The sequence below is a fragment of the Ambystoma mexicanum genome, chromosome 5p (genome assembly GCF_040938575.1).
Source record: "Ambystoma mexicanum isolate Mex_15411 chromosome 5p, UKY_AmexF1_1, whole genome shotgun sequence".
Classification (NCBI taxonomy): Eukaryota; Metazoa; Chordata; class Amphibia; order Caudata; family Ambystomatidae; genus Ambystoma; species Ambystoma mexicanum.
The window spans coordinates 832,577,722-832,598,056 of NC_090930.1; the positions used below are offsets into that span (position 1 = coordinate 832,577,722).

General features: G+C 47.9%; 1 protein-coding gene across 2 annotated transcripts in view; it reads left to right on the top strand.

The window, feature by feature from the left end:
- SEPTIN7 (septin 7) overlaps positions 1-20,335 on the top strand; it is a 704,343-nt gene that overhangs the window by 328,957 nt on the left and 355,051 nt on the right. For both annotated transcript variants that reach the window (XM_069613251.1, XM_069613252.1), the window contains exons 5-7: positions 898-1,015; positions 1,240-1,332; positions 9,720-9,816. In XM_069613251.1, the coding sequence (XP_069469352.1) occupies positions 898-1,015; positions 1,240-1,332; positions 9,720-9,816 (308 nt within the window). The remainder of the gene's footprint in view (positions 1-897; positions 1,016-1,239; positions 1,333-9,719; positions 9,817-20,335) is intronic.

A 20,335-nucleotide genomic window follows, 5' to 3' on the forward strand; every position in this document is an offset into this window, starting at 1 on the left:
TATGGCTTAAAACAAGTTAAGTAATATTACCCACAGTTACAGCAGGGGGTGGAGCAACATGCAGGCTGGACAGAATAAGGGATCCCAATAGAAGAGATTCAACCCAGGGTTAGTGTACCATCAAGCTTGAGAAAGCGGGTTGCATAATGAGCCCTGGCTACAAAGACTTAATATGGATTGGATATAGTGGGCAAACACCTGTGCCAGAAGAGCATGGATGGCGGTTGACCAACCACGGATTCTACATCAAAGGACCTGGGAGAAATATCACTCACCGTGACTGGCAATGGCAGTTGCACAAGTGAGTTTGGGTGCTTAGATTGTGTCTGGCTAGACGGCGGTGGAGGTTTCCAGCCAGTGTAACATGAATCCCAGATGCAGGTAGAAACCAGATGAGGCAATTCCAATGAGCAAGATGCCCACCCATGAAGGCGACACACGAGGCAGAGGACACAGCAGCAGCGACAGGTGGAATATTCAGGACGCAGCAGCACGTATCACAGGTGGTTCAAGAAAGTACCTAGTGTCAGGCCAGGCAGCAGGAAGCTTTCCCACGGGGAGAAGGGTGGCTGGGGGTACACCGAAGGTGTCCTATGAAGAGCAGATGCAGGGAGCCACTCCAGCCAAGCACAGCAGAGGGGCAGACAATCGGACCGCGTATAAAAGAGCGGCAGTAAGAGGTACTTCAGTAGCAGTCGTCCTCAGTATAGAACCCCGACCTAACAATCCCTTTTATGTGTTTTAACACTTTACGTTACCACTTGATTGGGTGGGCAACATTTGCAGATGTAAGGATACAAAAAAGGTGTGATATGGTTACAAAACCTAGTGGGAGTAACATTTTTGAAAGCTGCATTTAAAGCTAAAGAGGTATTCTGCTTTTGATTTCTTTTCTAGATTAAAGCCATTGGATATTGAATTCATGAAGCGCTTGCATGAAAAAGTTAACATCATTCCACTTATTGCCAAAGCAGACACACTCACACCAGAGGAATGCCAACAGTTTAAGAGACAGGTAAGATAGCAAGAGAGTGATGTTTGCTAAATACATTTCTTAAAATACTTTGCATAATATTCTACTGATGTGTATGTAGACACTTGGGTAGGCTTGAAAGAGGCTGGCCCCTTTCTCACACAGCCACCCTTCTAGCATTCTCTACCGCTGCATCAATTGTAATAAGTAAGGGAAGAGGGTACTTGTAAATATGTTCTTAAAGTCCTAGTCTCTTCCTGTTCTAGATCATGAAAGAAATACTAGAACACAAAATCAAGATTTATGAATTTCCAGATACGGATGATGAAGAAGAGAACAGACTTGTAAAGAAGATCAAGGTATGTAATCCGTAATTGCTACATAGCTAAAATATAGCCATTCTTTCTGAGGGCTTGTTTTCAGTCTGACGCATGGGGTAGTGATATACTAAGTTCTTAAGATAATGATGTGCATAGGAATTCTTTGAGTATCACATATACCTGCTCACGAAAAATACACACTTATTGCTATGGGCTCATGTTCCTGAGATGTTGGTCATTCACTTTTGCTCAGTGTTCCAACTGATGAGGATGTAGGTTTTAAGTTTAAATTCAATTGTCGTAAAGGGTTTGATTATAAACCACATTGTGTATCAAAGAATTTGGCATCCAGATGTCGACACCTCCAACCAGATGGCGTGGCTGCCTTCTTCGTTGGAGTTCAAAACCAGCCTCCTCAAAACTTTGTTGTTGAGGCACTTTGTCACTCTTAGGTTTGCGTACCGTCATTTGTGAGAACAAGTGGATGATTGCCACCTGTGTAGTTCTGCACACACGCCGAGTCACTCTGAATCACACTCTGGCACTCTCCTTTAACACCATCGTGTATGTCAGTGATTTGTAAAGTGCAAACCTGCCTAGAAAGTGGCAGAGAACTGAAAAAGTATGACTGTGCATAGAAAGTGGGGTAAGGAGGAGGAGGAGGAGGAGGAGGGGAGAGGGAGCACGTCATCCATATCCTGTACTAATCGGTTGATCTAGCATTCCTTGAACAGTGTCTTCATTTGACTCATCCTGGTTTTGCTCTTTAGCATTCACAAAAGACGTTGTGCCTCTATAGTAATGATCTAAATGGAATATGTTTACATTTGTTTCAGACTCAGTTGAGGATATCAGTAGCCATTAATTTTCTCAAGATCATGACTCGGAAAAACACATTGTTTATGTTTGTTGCCTTGACTAGTCCTGAAATGTTTAAGTAGGGGCAGTAGTCCGATAATCATGGAACAGCGGCTTCAATAAGAAGGGTGAATCTTTGCCATTTATTAATGTGGTAGTTTCGACACCGTTTGTGTCGTTCCCCCTCTGTAATGGCTTGTCAGGCACACAATGGTCTTGACAGTTGCCCAGAGCAATTCCTGTGGTTATGGTGGATTCAAAACCTTCCAGCCATCCCCATAATTGAGTCCAGCATCAGCATTTTTACAATGCCCTAGGGGTCATTAGAGTACTCCATGGTCCATGTTCCCCCTTTTACCCCACGTGCTGCCGCAGTTGTCTCCACAGGATCTCTCCTCTGCTGTCAGTTCCCCTTCTTATCTTTACCCCATTGGTGCAGAATCCATGACCTCTTCCCACTGATGTCGATGGTTTTATGATCCGTGGCTTCTCCTTTCCTCAGCATTCCCTGACCTGTGACCACATGCTCCTTGGGGAGGTGACGCAAGCTTTGGTCCAATCTTGGATTTCGTTTTCACTGGAACCTTTTGGCCATAAGTCGGTAATCAGTTCTCCCTGGTTGTCTTGCTAGATATCGGCTTCACAAATATCTGCATACAACAAATGAGCGTCCTTTAGTGGTGACTATTGTGTGTCACTTTAGGCACAACCTGCACGCTGAGCTATTGGCATGTGAGGCGGGATACACAGCCTTTGTCTGGCGTGAGGAATGTTTAATTGACAGCACATGTCCATACTTATCCCTTTGGCCTTTCCCACCCACTCCCTGCTTTCCTCGCCCAAAACACCCCTCCCCCATCTCTCCAGGATCTTTGCGCTAGTGCTGTGCTTTTAACGGGATGCAAATGTTATTTATAATCATCCTTCAGAAAGTGAATGCCTGGATTGCAGGTGCAAAGCAACTCCTTGTTCAATGCGTTGACGCCAAGTGAATGCAGCATTAGCACAGTGTTACAGTGATACATTGGCAATAGTTCAGGACTTTTGGTAGGATAGGTTTTGTGGAGAAATGGCAGTATGGTGTTTTCAGGTAAGCAGGCAAAGGCATGTTACTGTACACATGTTCTATGCGTTAACATGTACAAAATTGACTGCATTCGAGGTCTGGGCTGGGGCTTCTGAACAGCGCTGCTCCTGTGCATCCAGATATGATATGGTATTTGTAACGCGCCTATACACAGGTGTTTCAAGGCGCGAAATCCAGCATTTCTTTGCTGAATTCACCCAGCCCTAGAACAGAAGCTCGTGTGGACAACAAGCACTTTCGCTTCATCAGCGGTTTGCTGTTAGTTCCCGACCAATCTTCCAGCAAATGCATGTCCGCTTGTCCAGTTGCTACCTTTTTTCGAGTCTTATTCCTTTGTTGTCTAAACCTTGTCAAAACTTCTGATTGTATTTGTAACGCTAATCTGCCATGTAAACCTCCACTCTCCTCCTTTGCACAGAAAGACTTCAGTTTCGCGATTGCATTCTCATCTTAGATTTGTGAAACTTGTTTTCGCTTTCAGCTGGAGCCTTTACTTTATCGTCCTCTCTGTATTCTCCAGGCCCTTCATTATCACGTTCTTTTGGCCACACTGAGTTTAGTTATGTCTTTTTCGGATCCCTATTGTGTCACCTAGTCCTTTCGTTCAGCCAACACTTTAAAATAAATTGAGCTTTTATATCGCGCTTCCTGCCGGAGACCAGCCTCTAAGCACAGCACTGTTTTGAACCTGTGACGCTCTGCGTTGTCTTGCTTCCAAGACCAACTGGTTTCCCTGAGCTATCCTCCTGGCCCTTGAGTACTTCCCGTAGCTCTTGAAAGTAACGGAAGTTTTATTCTATTTAGTGTGCCACTGATGAGCTGTATTGGAACATAAATCTATGGCTAAATAGACTTTTTTTAAGGTCTCTACAGAGAGATTTTGGGGGCCATTGAGTGGAGACATGGAATCGGATGAAGGTAATGCGTGTGGAGGATGTTCCATGAAGAGCAGTGACCGGGATGCATCAGTTTCCCTGGCATGTGCTGGCTTATTTGTATATCCATGTGGAATTAGTGTTGATGCAAGATTCGAGTGCCTTGTATTGTCTTTGATGTCACATCGAGTGCTAGGATGTGGGGGCTTTTGTGTCAGTTGGTTGTCAAATAGAGGGCTCTTAAATCTGCTCTCCTGGATAGACGCCACATTCCAGCTGTTTTCCCATAACCGATGGAAATGTTATTGAAGCCAAGTACACTCTGAGAAATGGCTCTTGCATTTGTATCTCAAACGGATGTGGTGGGGAGGGGTGCAGGGGGCATTTTTGGATCTTGGGGACTGCCAGAATGTTCAACTGATCCATCATTGTATGACATTCCAGGAAAACCTCTGGTGATAAAATGATGCAGTGTAGCTTTGCCTTGCCAGTATCGCGGATCATGATGTCACAGTAGGACTTCCAGTAGAAATCAATTTTTTTGTGTTATACAGAATGTATACTGTGCTTTTGTAAAATTGCCACTTGCTAGTTTCTTTTGTATTTAGAGTGTAACAGATCAACGCCATTTTAACAAACTGCTGGACTATGTAGCAACGAGCTCCCCCACCAAATCTGATGTTACTCTCCATGCAAAAGACCTGCAAATGTAGTGGTGCTGCTATTGGTCCCCACACTCTAGTTCTTGTGAGTTACTTTGACTGCCCGCATTCGAAGCATAGACTCCTTTCTCTCCTTGGAAGGACCTCTGATGCCCCTGAATCGTCCGTTGCACAGTGTCTTTTTGCAAACCTTTGACTTTCAGGTATTTTTGTCACTGTTTTAGTGTAGCAGAGCTGAAGGTGGTGAAAGCCTACAGCAATTCGGTGGCGACAGTTCTGCTCAATATGGATCCTGCTCACACCTTTCATTGCTGGTTTTGGAAATAAGTTAAACTGCGTTTTGGTAGGCTATTTCCGTTACACGACTGGTTTTGCAGCACTGCAGAGATAGGCAATGGTGCTGCTGCAACATGGGGAGGATTGTGGTAGACTGTCTAAAGGCAGCCTCCGTTGACATTTATATCAAGCAATGTGTATGTACATTCCACCTCTGTATATGTAGCATTGCCATGACCTGGAGTGGGCACCCCCTCTCTCTGGTACTGGATTTATTAAGATGTTTGTAATAGTAGTGAGCAAGGTTGTGCTGGTCTGTCAGCCGAAGGCTTGGTATTTATTTATTTAATTTATTTTTGCATTTATAGAAGCGCACAAACCCCTGAGGCATCTAGGCACTATTTAGTGTTGCAGGTGAAAAATTACAGGAGTACAGAACAGTGAGGATATAGATAAGCTGGTTACATGATAATTACATAGTGGTGGAAACACCCAGGAGAAATACCAATGTGGTACAAAGACAAGAAATGACGAGCGAGGACTTTCGGTAATGGACCCTGAAGGAGTTACAGGAAACCTGCGCTACAAAGTAGAGCATAGGCACTCGTTACAGTGCAGTAAGGAACGTGATGGGACCGGAAACGCGGCGCCAGGGTTGCTGGTATAGTGGTCATTTCAGTGTTACTATTCTCCATACCTTTTCAAAACCGGGCAATGACTTGAGACTGAAAGCGTTGTTCATCCGTCTTTGCTTGTAGATTCTGCTTGATTTCTTCCAGGCCTTCTTCAGGATTGCCGATCAGGGCCGGGAGGGCTGCTTTGGATATAAGAGCCAAGTTCCTTTCCTGGAACAAGTGTTTAATCTCATGACCTAGGATGCCTTTTCACCCGCACCCAGATGCCCCAAGCTTTTATTTTTCCTTAACTGCAGAAAAAACATAATGGAGCTTCTGCTTTTTTTTTTTACAGATGGCATTGCATTAGGTGTATGGGAGTGGCCTAGGAGGATGTACGGTTTTTTGCATGCATTATTTGTTTGTGGTGAGATGGTCTTTTCGTTTGCGAAGAATAATGGAAGGTCTTGTGTTACAGCTTGGCAGTTTGTTTTGCCACCATCCAGTGGTCATTTATGCCACTGAAGCATTATTTGCATGGTTTTGGCACTGTCCAGTGGTCATTTAAGCCATACAAGCGTTCTTTGCATCTGGTTTGAAATTTATCAATCTGCAATGTTGAGATTCAGCTCCCACTTTTAGACAATGCTTCTGATTCTGTGGCGTGTCTTGGCGGCTGAGGTGGGATCCCGGAAACGTTTTCTCACAGGAAAATACATTGAACTTCACACTTAGTTTTTTGGCGGGTACCAGACCCCCCCCCCTGCCTTGCATGCCCTGAAGAAAAGTGTTCAGATACAGTTGTTCCTGGATACTGTCCTTAAATATGTTCATAACCAGTTACTTTTCTAGCGCTACTGATGTCAACCCGTTGCACAGAGCTGCTTCTTTGTATGCAAGACCAGACAAAACCAAGCCTGTTGCATGACTGGTCCGCCACCCGCTTAGGCAGAACTATTCAAATGTGTAAAGATGTTGCGTGGTCGGCAAAGTACCGCAAAGCTGCCGGCCATTTTCAAAGCTTTGAGAACATTTGGTCACTCAGAAATCTTGAGCTCAGTGCCCAAATAGTTAATATCAGTAAGTGTTGACGTTCCTTCGCGTTAAGGTATGCATTGAGATCCTTGTGGAGCAGAGCTTGCCAAGGCTTTGCGATCGGCCAGGTTTTAGATTGCATTAATGCTTTGATCCCAATTCTGAATTGTATTTGGTATGGGCATTAATAATCGCTGTCATTTTTACACAGCAGGGATAACGTTTTTTTTTAAATGTTCGGTTACTATCTATAATGTCTACAAACATTGGAAATACCGAAGTTACCTTTACTATAAACACTCGTACACAACAATGCAGTCTACCTACAAATGGAAACCTTAACTGTTCCCATACCAATACTTTACATAACTCACTTTATGGTATATTCATGATGTTACCTACCTTATATTTAAAGGAAGTGTTGTGAATTACTTGGCAACTCTAAAACGTATAATGGAGACTAGAGGGTATATTACTGATCACCTTAAACAATCCCTCTTTGTAAATACTCAAAATCACTTTATAACGTATATGGGTTCATGTGTCGTTCTCGGTCTGCACTCGGTTCGCTTACTTCTAATTCCTCTTTTGTAAGGTAGATGCACTTCAATCGCAAATATTGATGACATTTGCACAGTCGTCCATTCAATTTGGTAGATCCGTTTTTTTAAATTTAATCAATACATATTTTCACAGTGCAATTCGTATTTTTAGCAGTATTTGGGATTCTGTGGACTAGCGATTGGTAGTGTACATCAGAGTTTTTCTTGGCAAAAGATTGGTTTCGACAGAAAAAGCTATGACCAAAAACTATACAGTTCAACTATTGCATTTCTTGCATTTCTTCTTGCATCATATTCATTCACACTGCTTTCATACTTTTTCTTCTACCCAACATGTTTCATTCCTCTTATGGTCTCTAAAAACAGTTTTTTGAGAAATTCTTCAGGGATACACACCTATAGTTTATGCACATCACTTCTTATTCTGTTTAAAACGACCACAATTAATTCATCTTAATGTTCTGTTCTTTCATGGACCGTTTTATATTTAGTGCAAAATTGCATCCATTAGATTTTCTCTTACTATTTTGCAGTTTTCTCAACTTCTGTGTAGTTTTGTTAACTGGTGTTCCCTGAAAACGACATATTGACACGGTTGAGTTCAACCACTCTTACAGGTAACTATTATTATCCATTCCCATCTCCATTTGGTTATCAGGGAGTTATTTCCCTGTTTTCTTGCGATAGGCTTTTTAGGGATTAAAAACTGTCGGTATCTTTTATATGGCGCAGATTCCACAGCCGTTTTTTACACTGTTGTGCCGCTCTTTGCTGTTATAACACTTACCAGCTCGAGTCTTCAGCAAGTTATAAGCTGTATTCTGGGTTCTCCTCTTCTAGTATTTCTGTTGTGTGTTCCAGGTATCTTAATTGGGGAGTCTTCTGCTGATACTGTTAAGACATTTTCTGTTATCTTTTTCATATTTTTTCCTTTGTACATTCATTAAAGCCTGTTACTGTGCGTTTTGTTAGAAAGATCAGTTCTTTTTCTTTTTGTATCAATTAACTTTTGTCTATGTTGGCATCTCCTCATACATGTATTGAAAAAAGCTGAGTCAAGACTCCTATTAACATAGTCAAGGTGGAATGCATATGACCACCGTTACGTCTGGTGAGTCCTATAACAAATAATATAATTAAATGCATCCCACTGCATAAAGTGTTGCTAAACCTAAAGGTTAGAGAAGCTATTAAACGATGGGCCTGGTCCATCTCGTTTTCCTCTGCTCCCTCACAGAATACCTATTAACAGGAATACTAAAAGAGGGGAACCCAGAATACAGGTCAGAACTCCCTGAAGACTCGATCTGGTAAGTGCTTTAAAAGCAAAGAGTGACACAACAGTGTAAAATACAGCTATAGAATCTGCGCCATAGGAAGATACCGACACTTGGTGAGTGCTCGTTATAATCCCTAAAAAAAATCACACCAAAAGTAAACGGGGAAATAGCTTCTTGATAAACAAATTGAGATGGTTCTAGGTATTAATCTGTAAGTACGGTTAAACTAAACCGTGTCAATATGTCGTTTTGAGGGAACACCAGTTGGCAAAACTACACAGAAGAAATTGAGAAAACTGCAAAATAGAAATAGAGAACATCTAATGGATGCAATTGTGCACAAAAAGAGGGTCCATGAAAGAACTACAGAACATTGAGATGAATTATTTGTGGTTGTTTTAAACTGAGTAACAAGTGATGTGGAAAAACAAGTAGTGTCCCCCTGAAGAATGTCCTCATACAAGTGTTTTTAGAGAATGCAAGAGAGGAATGAAACCTGTTTTGTTGACGAAAAAGTATGGAAAGTGTGAATGAATGCGACTTAAAAGGGAATGCAACAGTTATAAGAACTGTAGAGTTGTTTGTCATACCAAAACAATGGTTTTTATAGAAAGAGCTAAGAAACTCGGATGTACACCACTGATTGCTAGTCCACAGAATCCCGAATGCTGCTGAACATACGGATTGCACTGTGAAATATTTATTGATTTAATAACAAAATACTGTGCTATTACCAAATTTAATGGACTGTATGTGGAAATGTCTTCAATATTTGTGATTGAAGTGAATCCACCTCACAAAAGGGGAAATTGAATAAAGCCAACAGAGTGTAGACCGAGAACGATATATGACCACCTAAATATTATTATAAAGTGATTTTGTGAATGACTTGGTTTCATTTTCACTATTGAGAGCTCCAGTCAAACCGTGAAAGCATTTTTTTGCAACTTCTTACAACTTTTGAGCCAGTGCATGGATTGTTTCCAAATTGCGCATGCTGGACCTGATTGGTCACTATCAGTTGCTTGCCCTACAGGAGAAAGCATTTTTGCATTTTTCAATGTGGAGTAGCCGCAATATGCTACAGTGACTGCAATAGTATAATCAATATGTATTTGTTTCAAAGCATTTACTGATGACAAATGTATTTTTCATATATCCATTCATTGTTTTTAGGAACGTTTACCTCTCGCTGTGGTTGGTAGTAATACTATAATTGAAGTGAATGGAAAAAGAGTCAGAGGACGACAGTATCCTTGGGGAGTTGCAGAAGGTAAGGGCAGTCCATTTTATTTTACTTCTAGAGTTCTCTATAGTATTTTTTATTTCTGCCTTCGTTTGTGGAAGATCAATAGTTTTTCCCCACTGCGACGAATCCAGGGAATTTGTCCCTTCTACCTAAGAAGGAGCCACCTCATTTGGGACTATGGAGATGAGCCTGCTACGCAATACTCTCGTTAGGGGTCGAAGCCACCAGCGGGCAGGAAATGCCGGGCTGCGCGAGCACTCAGAAAAGGGAACCCCATCCCTCACAGAGAGAACAAAGACCAAGAGCAGCAGCGTGGTGGGCGTAGAGTCCAGGAAACCTGTGCAACGCTGCCTCTTGCTGTAATAAGTAACAGAAGGGATAGCTCTAGTAATGTGGAAGGATGTAGAGCTCAAACAAAGTGGAAAACAAAGGGGGGGCTCCAACCACATATCAATTAGTTGACACTACTATTCAATTCAAGTGTCTACTGTGCCGTATCAGTTATCATTGTATATTAGTGCTTCAAAAAGTAAGCCAGGTACCCCATAGTAGGCTCATTTTACTCTGGATTTTGGGCCATGCTCATAACTTGCAACGTCACTTATATGTTCAAAACAAAGCTGCTTTTATTTAGCAGATCCAGTCCTCTGACTGGGTTTACAACTATCATATTCACCTTTCAACAAATGAACAGAGTATAGATAGTGTAATGCTTGTAACAGTTCTTAATCACAGTGCAATGTTTAAACCAATGGTGTGTTAGTACTGTTTGTAAGGTAAATATTGCATCATGTTAAACCATTATATAAAACAGAAGGCAAAGTAAACCGTGTTGACATATAGAAATGCAGAAGTGCGCAGGCCGCACACATTGGTTCTATACCTAGTCCCTTGTATTAATTCAACATAGGGATGTGCTCATACATTTTGTTTTTAGAGCAGGCTAAAGGCTAGTCTAATGGTTCTAGGCTAGATAGAGAGCTGGGGCTAGTTGAAGTGGCCAGCTCTGGGGTGGGTTAGCTATTCCCACAAATGCCCGAACATTGATTTAAACGTTGCACTGTGATTAAGTACTGTTAAATAAACGCAGCTTTGTTTTGAACATATAACTGACGTTGCAAGTTATGTGCATGGACCAAAATCCAGAGTAAAATGACCCTACTATGGGGAACCTAGCTTACTTTTTGAAGCAATAATATACAATGATAACTGATACAGCACAGTAGTATGTGGTTGCCCCCCCCCCCCTCTTAGTTTTCTGCCTCTTGCTGTAAGGCAGAGGAACTGGAGAGCTCAGTCCTGCCGAAGTGTAAGACCGGAGAAGCAGGCTGTCCTGAAGGTTGAACTGCCACAGGGAACACTGCTGTGCTGACAAAATCCAAAAACATGGAATCTGGCTCACCCGAGATCCCGATGCTCAGGGGGTGGAGGGGTTAGAGGGGAAGCACTGCAGCTGGAAAAGAGGTACACACTACCTCATACCGAAAGCAGGCAGCGAGAGGTGAGGCCACAGGCAAACTCTGACCAGCCTACGAACATGCACAATCCGAAAGATAGAAAGTGGGCTATCGTTACTATTCTCATACATTCCATCCCCTTACCTCCATCCTTGTGGGTGTTACCCAACATGGGGATGGGACTGGAACCTTTGGCAGCGACACATTTGGCTGCCCTCTCTAAATTTAGAATAGCAATAGCATTCCCATAAGGGGCACAGCACTTAATAGTGGCGGCCTTGTTATTTCCAGTCCGTTTTGCGTCCCGAACAGAAATGAAACCCAGTAACGCCTATTACTTGCTGCATCGTTTAGATTAATGCTACTTGTATTCCAATTAGCAACAGGGGACCGTTGCTCTATTGTAGGACTTATCCAAGTCTCTTGAGAACCCGAGGTACTTCCGGAATCCTAGGGCAGTAACTCTGAGTCCAGCCACACTTGTCTGGTTTCTTTTCCTTTAATTCTTCGCCAGCAACATTGACATTTCCTCACGTGTACTTTCCAAGCCGGTAATCTTGCAACACTTTTGCTTAGATTTTTACTGAATTTAAGTCCATTAATCAGCCAGCCTTGTGAATTATGCTGGCAATTTATTACAGAGTGCCATCCATTTAAATCAACCTAATTTAATTCACCCTTCAAGTCATTTACAAAGCACTACTGCTGCAGTATTGTGTGGTCCCGCTTCCCTGCGGATTAACCTCCCAGTCGGGTAATATACACATCTAAACTGAGGCAAGGAGGAGGGGAGAGACTTGGCATCCTTTCTAATGTATTGCCTTTGTTTCCCCCTCTCTTTATTTCTTCTGCATTGAAGAGCTGTCCGCCTCCACTTCCCTGCACTCCTCAGAATAATAGTTTTCTGCACCAAGGCAGGGTTTGACAAGGGTGTTTTGGTTGTCTAAAATCATCTTTTCCTTCCCGGCTTTGGTGCACTCCCTGCATGGTTCCTGAAGGCCCGGTCTGTATGAATCTTGACACCCGCCCTCCGACGCTTAACCTCAGTCCCTTTTTCCGCATGGACGGTGTCCGACCTGGCAGCCAGCGCATGCGTTTGCTGACTTTATTTTTTGATTCTTCTCGAACTTCCCTTTGGTGCCTTGCATCCCCCGGCGCATTTCGGCTGCAGGTGGTTTCATGAGATGTGTTGTGCAACCGCTCGCTCCCGGCTTCGGACCCCCATGCACTCTGCCTTGAGTGCATGGGGCCTGGCCACCGCTGTGACGTGTGCGCGGCCTGTAGCGTTCTCGGCCACAGGGCATTGAAAATCAGTTGTTGCGTTGGGAGATCTTCCACACTTCTCCTCCAGCACACCTTAAGGACTTCGTCTCTAGGACCCCATCAAGACGAGGTAGGTCCTCTGTTCAGCACTGCTCCTCGGTGCGAGGACTCCTTCCCGGGGCATCCCATAGGCAAGGGTCCCCTGGATTTAGGTTCTGGCAGGCCTGAGGCCTCTAAGGCCACCGGCTCCCCAGCCAAGGGGCTCAGGAGCCCTAGCGGGCTGTCCTCGGGAGGGTGATCTCTCTCATGTTCGTCCCCTTCTTCGATCCCACGGGGTAAATGATCGAGTGCCACCTCCCAAGAGTCGGTCCTTGTCACGATCCAACATGACTACCGGCCTAGGGGCAGAGGGCACACTGCCTAGCGGAGTCTGCTCTGAGGTCGTGAGTCAGGGTGTTGCGACTACCGGCCTCCCAGCAGAGGGTTCAGTGCCTACCAGAGTAATCTGAGGTTGACGCTTCTGCTTTGGGTGCAGGGCCCGAGCTGTATCCTCTCATGTCTGTGCCCTCTCCTAGTTCGGGGGCCTTCACACCCTCCCACCCAGGATGTGGCGTATGGTCCCAAGATGGCGAATAGTCACATGGCAGAGCCTGCTAGGCTGGCAGCCATTTTGGATTCTAAGCAAGGCCCACCTGTCCTCTCGCCCATTGAATGGGCGCTGCAAGAAGGCCCCAGTCCCCTTCCTTCTGGAAGCAGCGGCAGACGGTACAGTACAGGCGGGTGGTCACAGCAAGGATACATGTACCCTTCACAGCCTTATGGCTACTCACCCCATGCGGCTTGGTGCTTCGATTAGGAGCGGAAGCGTAGCGCTCCGGTGAACCGGGCCCCTCGGGACCCGGTGCCTTGCGAGGATCGTTTCTTTGAGCGCTTCCGCCTCCTCATGCATTCTCCGCAGATGTCTGGGTTCCTTAAGGAGATCATCAAGGCGGTGATTCCACAGATGGTGCTACCCCAGCCTCTTCCTCTGGGCATTCCTCTGGTTCCTCCAGTACTTCTGGTTCCTGTGCCTTTCCTGCCCCTGGTCCAGGCCCTGCTGGTGGTCCAAACTCATCCGCCTCCTCCATGTACCACCATCACCGCCTCCCCCTCAACAGCCGCTGGACTTGTCTTTGGTCCTGAATCAAGGGGGGGGAACCCTACTGGCACCTGCGTTCCAGGTCAGGCCTCCCCTCAGTCTGAATAAGTGTTTGGGGGGGGGGGGGGAGAGGACGACTATCTCAACGACAACAATGATGGCGACTCCCAGGATGATGATCCCTTGGCATCTGTTAAGATTCTTCATGATTGCCTTCAGGGCTTTGCAGAGTACTGGGTGGGGGGGGGGGGGGTCCCCGCTCCGGGAGGAGGGCCCCAAAAAGTTGGCAGTGCTAGCAGAGTATTTGGGTAAGCTCATCACTATCCGTGGCGTTTCCCTCCAGAATGATGTCCTGCAGGTGGCAAAGATCATCTAGGAAAAGTCCAGGGGCAACGCCCAGATGAAAAAAGTTGGTCAGCAGGTTCAGACTGACGGATGGGGAGCCAATCCTCCAGGCCTCTCAGCCTCATTCTTCGGTGGTGGTGGCGGCTACTGCCTCCTATTCTAAACCATCGTTTTAGTCTTCCTCCTCTGGTGCTACCGCCAGTTGTCTTTCGAAGGAGGACAAAGTCCTCGAGTCCTTGGGCATGCAGTGCTATGCCTTATCAGGGCTGCATTTGCAGCAAGGCAACGCCAATAAACTTTTGGCCGCAGCTAGCCAGAAGCTGTGGCGTGAGTTGGGAGAGTTTCTGCCTGACTTCCCTTCCGGATTGACAGGCCTCCTTCAAGGCTGGTCTGTCTGCTTTGGCTGTTGCCCAGCCCCACATGGAGTCTTCCGTCTCCCACATCGACACAGCCAGCAAAGGGCTGTGCTTGGGGGTCGAGATGAGAAGGATGATGTAGATGCATACCACTAAATTGGATTTCCCCTTCGAGGGCGTGGACCCTTTTTCATTCGTCAGCCGATGACGAGTTGACAAAGAAGAAAACCTCTACTTCAACCGCTAAGTTATTGCCCATCCTGAGCAAGCCGGGGCAAAAGTCATTTTCTCAGGCTCAAGGCAGGGCCAAATTCAAACCCTGCACCTTCACTGGGTTCAAGGGGTTTCGTGACCGTGGCTCACTGAGGCCGGACAAGTGGCCCAGCGACAGCAGGGGGGAAACCAAAGAGGACTTTGAACAGGTTTTTCTGGCCCCCCCCTCCCTCCCACCCCCCTCCCCCCATCCTCTGGTCCATCCTTGACGCCAAGAAACAATGTCACATTCGGCGAACACAGCTCCCCAGTACAGGGCAGACTGGCTCTTTTCCAGGATAACTGTAAGCGACTTTTCAAGAAACCCTGGATCCTGCCCATAGTTTCCCGGTATTACCCAAATTGATTGTTCACAATTGTTCGAATGAACAATTGACCGAATTTAAAGGGTCACAATTGACCTTTTCACAATTGACCATATTGTGAAAAGGTCAATTGTAATTCGAACAGTTGTAAAATGAACAATTCGTATACAACCAGTTTCCCTTCCTCTTACATCCAACCAGCCAGCCTCTCCTCCTCTGTCAGATCCTCCTCTGTCAGATTGGGTCCCCAGCTCTTTTACAGAAGGTTCTTCTGCTCTTGGAAATGCAGACAGACGCTCCGGTTTCTACTCCATGATTTTTGCAATACCCAAGAAGGGTAGTCCTGGACCTTTTCATTTCTAAATTGGTCTTTACCGCTAGAACGCTTCAAGATGATTACCCCAGCGCACATAGCAGAGTCTGTGTTCAGAGGACAGGATTTGTTCCCTAGACCTCCAGGATGTGTACCTTCATGTCCCCATCTACCAGCCACATCAGAAGTTTCTGCAGTTCCCGATTGTGTCATACCACTTTCGATACAAGGTGCTTCCTTGCGGCCTTAACTCGGGCCCTCGTGTCTTCATGAAGTTGATGAACGCTGTGGCAGGCGTTTGCTTCGAGAGCCATCACCTATACCCTTATGTCTGACTGGCTGGTGCGGGCCAGTTCACCCGAGGGGGAGGCACACTCCTGCCAGAGATTGGCAGATATTCTTCATCAGCTGGGATTTTCCCTCAATCTGAGGAAGTTGCAGCTCTGCCCCGCCTCCCCCTCCACCCCCAGCCTCCTCACCGGAGGATTTGGTCTTCCTCGGTGCTTGGTGAAACACAGCAGTTCAGCGGGTGTTTTCCACAGCCGAGAGGCTTCTTTCGAGGGGATTGGGTCCTCCGACGTATTCCATATCTATGACAGTTAATGTCCACAGCTGTGCTGCTTCGGAAAATCTTTGGCGTCTGCGTCGATGATGTTGATGCGCTGTCCCCGAGGACCTCCTCCGACAGCCGACGTCACCCGATGTGATAAGTAGGACGCACGACGCCCGTAGCCTCATTTCCGTTTTTTCCGCGAACGTGTTCGCTTCGTGAATCTCGGTACGCCTCGACTCTTTGGAGTTTGCTGTATTCTTCTCGGGTCGTTGAACCTGTTCGCTTTTTGTGAAGACCTGTTTGTGGCGATATCTACTTCGTCTCCAACCCCGCCTCTGGGCTTCAAGAAATGCGGGGACTGTGGGTCCAAGATGTCGGTCACGGACTCGCACGACGCCTGCCTCTGGTGCCTCGGGGAGGCCCAAGATACGGACGACTGTGTCGACTGCCAGTCGCTCACAGCCAAGGCCTTGCGGGAACGCAAGAAGAAGCTGTCGGTAGGTCGGGTGTTTAAGCCCGGAAGTCGAGGTCTACGGGGCTTTCGGCGGATGACTCGAGAGGCGACTCTCCGCGTCATCGTCGGAAGTCCAGTGGGTCTCCTTCCAGGAGTCGGTCTCGCCGCTCCTCTGCCTCTTTGAGGCATTCCAGGAAGCGCCGGCATCGGTCGCCTTCCCCGTCCTCTTCCGAGGACTCCGCCCGTCGGCGGGTCGCTTATCCCACCGTGAAAGCGACACTGGAGGAATGGGCTTCCTTTGGGAAGCAGATGATAGCGATTCTTAATCGCAGGGCACCGGTCTGTCCGCGCCTCTGAGTGTGGTCGGTGGCACCGGTCGAGAGACACCGCTCGTACATCTTTGGGCTCGGGTGGTAGGCACGGCTCGCGGGAAAGGTCCCGCTCGGACAAGGGTAGCCGTTCTCGCCATGCCCGTTCCAAGTCCCGGTCCTCGACGCGCTCGAGACCGCGTAATCCTGTGCCGTCTTCGAAGAAGACGGCGACGCCTGTGGCGCCGAGGTCGTCGACGATTTCTCTCGAGGCTCCTCCTCCGAGGGGGGTCATTGACGCTGTCGGCGCCTGGGTCGTCGAGAGACACGCTTGGAGCTCCAGCTTCGAGGCCTGTGTCGACACCGTCGATGCTGGCGGCGCTGCAGCTGATGTCGATGACGATTCGCTCGACACCGTTTCTGTCGACGCCGACTCGTTCGGCGCCCTCAACGCCTTTCGAGGCGGTGGTGTCGGAGTGGCCCTGTGGCATAGGGCTAGCCCCTAGAAAGGCTCTGGCTAAGGTCAGGCATAGCTTTGGTCCCCAGGTGTCTTCCTCTCACCGCCTGGAGTACATTTCAGAGGGTGATGAAGGCTCTGATGAAGGCTTGGTTCCGGTACCAGATGAGCTTCTCTCGGGCCATAGCCAGTTTGATGACCTGAGACAGTCACTGCATGATGGCAGTGGACTGGACACTTCTCCGGAGGTGGAGTTTTGTAGGCCGGAGCCTGGCACTCATGCCGATTCTTCATACCAGCGCCTTATGTTTCGGGTCACCGAGTACTTGGGATGGTCGGCTCCCCCAGGGGAGTTCGTTCAGGATGATCTCACGGACATCCTTGATCTTGGTCCCCTCACTGACCGGTACTGCCGTTTCATATGGCTCTGCAGAGAAGGGTGGCAGCGGCTTGGACTGCTCCGGAGAGTCTCCCGGAAGTGGGTAAGTCTTTGTCGCGAAAATACCATCCAGCCAGTAGCGACCCCTGCTACTTGTCCAGGCACCCCACTCCGGAGAGTTTGGTGGTGCAGGCGGCTACGGCCCCGGCAAAGCAGGCGTCGTATCCTATCATCCCTCTGGATAGGGACGACAAACGTTTTGACGGCTGGGCAAAGAAAGTCTTTTCTTCAGGGGGTATGGTGCTTCAGGCAGCCAACTCCATATGTGCCTTGTCTCGTTTCACACACACTCTGTGGAACTGTGTTGCATTAGCGGCTGAACATATTCCCGAAGGGGACGAACGGGATGGTTTCCTTGCTATGGTTCAGGATGGCAAGGATGCCATGTGTGAGGCCGTTCAATCTGGTTTGGACATGGCAGATTGTGTCACAGTCCATGGCGGCGAGCACTGTAATACGCAGGTTTGCGTGGTTGATTAAGTCTGGGTTCGCTCCTGATGTGCAGTCCCAGCTCCTCAACATGCCCTTTGACGGTGAACATGTTTTTGGCAGCAAGGCTGATGAAAGCCTTGAGAGGTTGCAGACCTCCAAAGCTGCAGCAAAGTCGGTGGGCGCTGCAGTTCGACAACCTCTGCCTTTTCGTCCTAGGGGACAACAATGGAGGGGAGGTTCCTTTCGCTATTACTCATCCTTCAGTAAAGCGAGAGGAGCTAGCCAGAGGTGGAAAACAGGGTACTCGAGGTGCCAAGGCCGCTCGGGCAGTTGCCTCTTTGCCCTCAGGCAATGCCGCAGCCCCTACCACTCAGTCATGAGGCCAGGTCCCATGGTTCGCCGGTTGGGGGAAGGCTGGCGCAGCATCTTGTAGAATGGCGTGCCATTACTTCAGATGTGTGGGTTCTGGAGATCATAACCCACGGCTACTGTCTTCCCTTTCGGCAGAGGCGTCACGACAATCCACCTGGGAACCTCTCTTTGAAGAGTCCAGATCCGCTCCTTGTGCAGGAAATTCAAGCCCTGCTGGAGAAAGGCGCCATAGAAATGGTGCCTGTAGCGGAGAGGAACAAGGGATGGTATTCCCCTTATTTTTAGATTTTGAAGAAAGACTGGGGATTGAGACCCATCATGGACTTGCGCGGTTTGAACAAACTCCTCAGGAAGGACAAGTTCAAGATGGTTACTCTCTCTCAAGTCCTCCAGGCCCTTCAACTTCAGGATTGGTTGGTGTCTCTCGACCTCAAGGACGCTTACTTCCATGTGCTGATCGATCCCAAGCACAAGAAGTACCTGAGGTTCGCGGTTGGCGACTCGCACTTTCAGTTTCAGGTCCTGCCGTTCGGATTGACCTCCGCCCTGAGGGTTTTCACCAAGCTCATGGTGGTGGTGGCAGCGCATTTTAGGAAAGGGGGGATTCACGTCTACCCCTACCTGGACGATTGGTTGATCAGGGGGAGCTCTCCCGAGCAAATCCTGGATCATCTGTCCGTCACCTGCCACTCCCTTCACAAGCTGGGCTTCTCCCTCAATTTAAAGAAGTCCCATTTGACACCAACACAGCGGCTCCAGTACATCGGAGCAGTGCTCGACACATCCCTGGGGCAGAGTTTTCCTCCCCAGGTGAGGGCTCTTCACATTCTGCAGATGGTGCACAAGTTTCAACTTGGCCAGAACCTGCCAGCGTCCGAGTTCTTGAGACTGCTCGGCCTCATGGCATCCTGCATTCTTCTGGTGCCACAGGCTCGTCTGCGTTTGAGTTCTTTGCAGTGGGCACTCAAGCTCCAGTGGTCTCAGTCCTCCGGCAGGCTGTCGGACCCTGTTCAGGTCCTTCTGTGGTGGGCCGTTGAAGGCAATCTGATGAAGGGGGCCCCATTTTGGCTGCCCTGGCCGGAGGGGACGATTGTGACGGACGCATCCCTCACGGGATGTGGAGTTCATGCCAACGAGTTGACCGTTGACCGTCGGCCGTCGTTGGTCTCTGTCGGAGTCCAGACTCCATATCAATCTGTTGGAGCTGAGGGCCGTCAGGCTTGCCCTGAAGGCTTTTCTGCCGACTGTGCAAGGAAAGAGTGTCCTGATTCTAACGGACAACATGGTGGGCATGCACTACCTCAACAAAAAGGGGGGGCAGGGTCACTTCCTCTGTGCAGGGAGGCGATGCAGCTCGAGTTCTGGGCCATCCAGTAGGAAGTTTCGATCTCGGCTGTTCATCTGGCCGGAGACGACAGTGAGATGGACGCTCTGAGCAAGCAGAGCACGATCTCTCATGAGTGGGAGCTGGCTCAGGAGATTCTCCTGGAGATCTTCACCCTTTGGGGGACCCCTCAAGTGGATCTCTTCGCCTCCAGTGTCAACCGGAAGTGCGAAGGGTTCTGCTCGCGGGAATTTCCTCCAAAAGGAGCCTTAGGAGACGCATTCGTGGTGGAGTGGTCATTCCCACTGCTGTACGCGTTTCCTCCAGTCCCCGTCATCCCGCAAGTACTGCAGAGGTTACGGAGGTTCGGTTCCCGGATGATCCTCATTACTCCGGCGTGGGCCGGGAGGACGTGGTACCCAGACCTTCTAGACTTGTCCATCTGCCCTCCACGTCGTCTTCCCTACCGAGACGATCTGCTCTCACGGGAGGTGGGGGGGTCAGGTTCTCCATCCAGAGGTCAGATGCCTCAACCTTCACGCTTGGCTTCTAAAAGGTTGAGGTATAAGGATTGGGACCTCCCTGAAGACGTGATGGAGGTGTTGCTCTCCGCCAGGCGGCCGGCAATAAAGTCTCTGTACCGTTGCCATTGGAGAAAGTTCTGCGACTGGTGCAGAGTTAAGAATGTGGATCCTTTTGAGTGTGACATTCCCATGGTTCTGTCTTTTTTGCTTTCCTTGGCCCACAGGGGCTT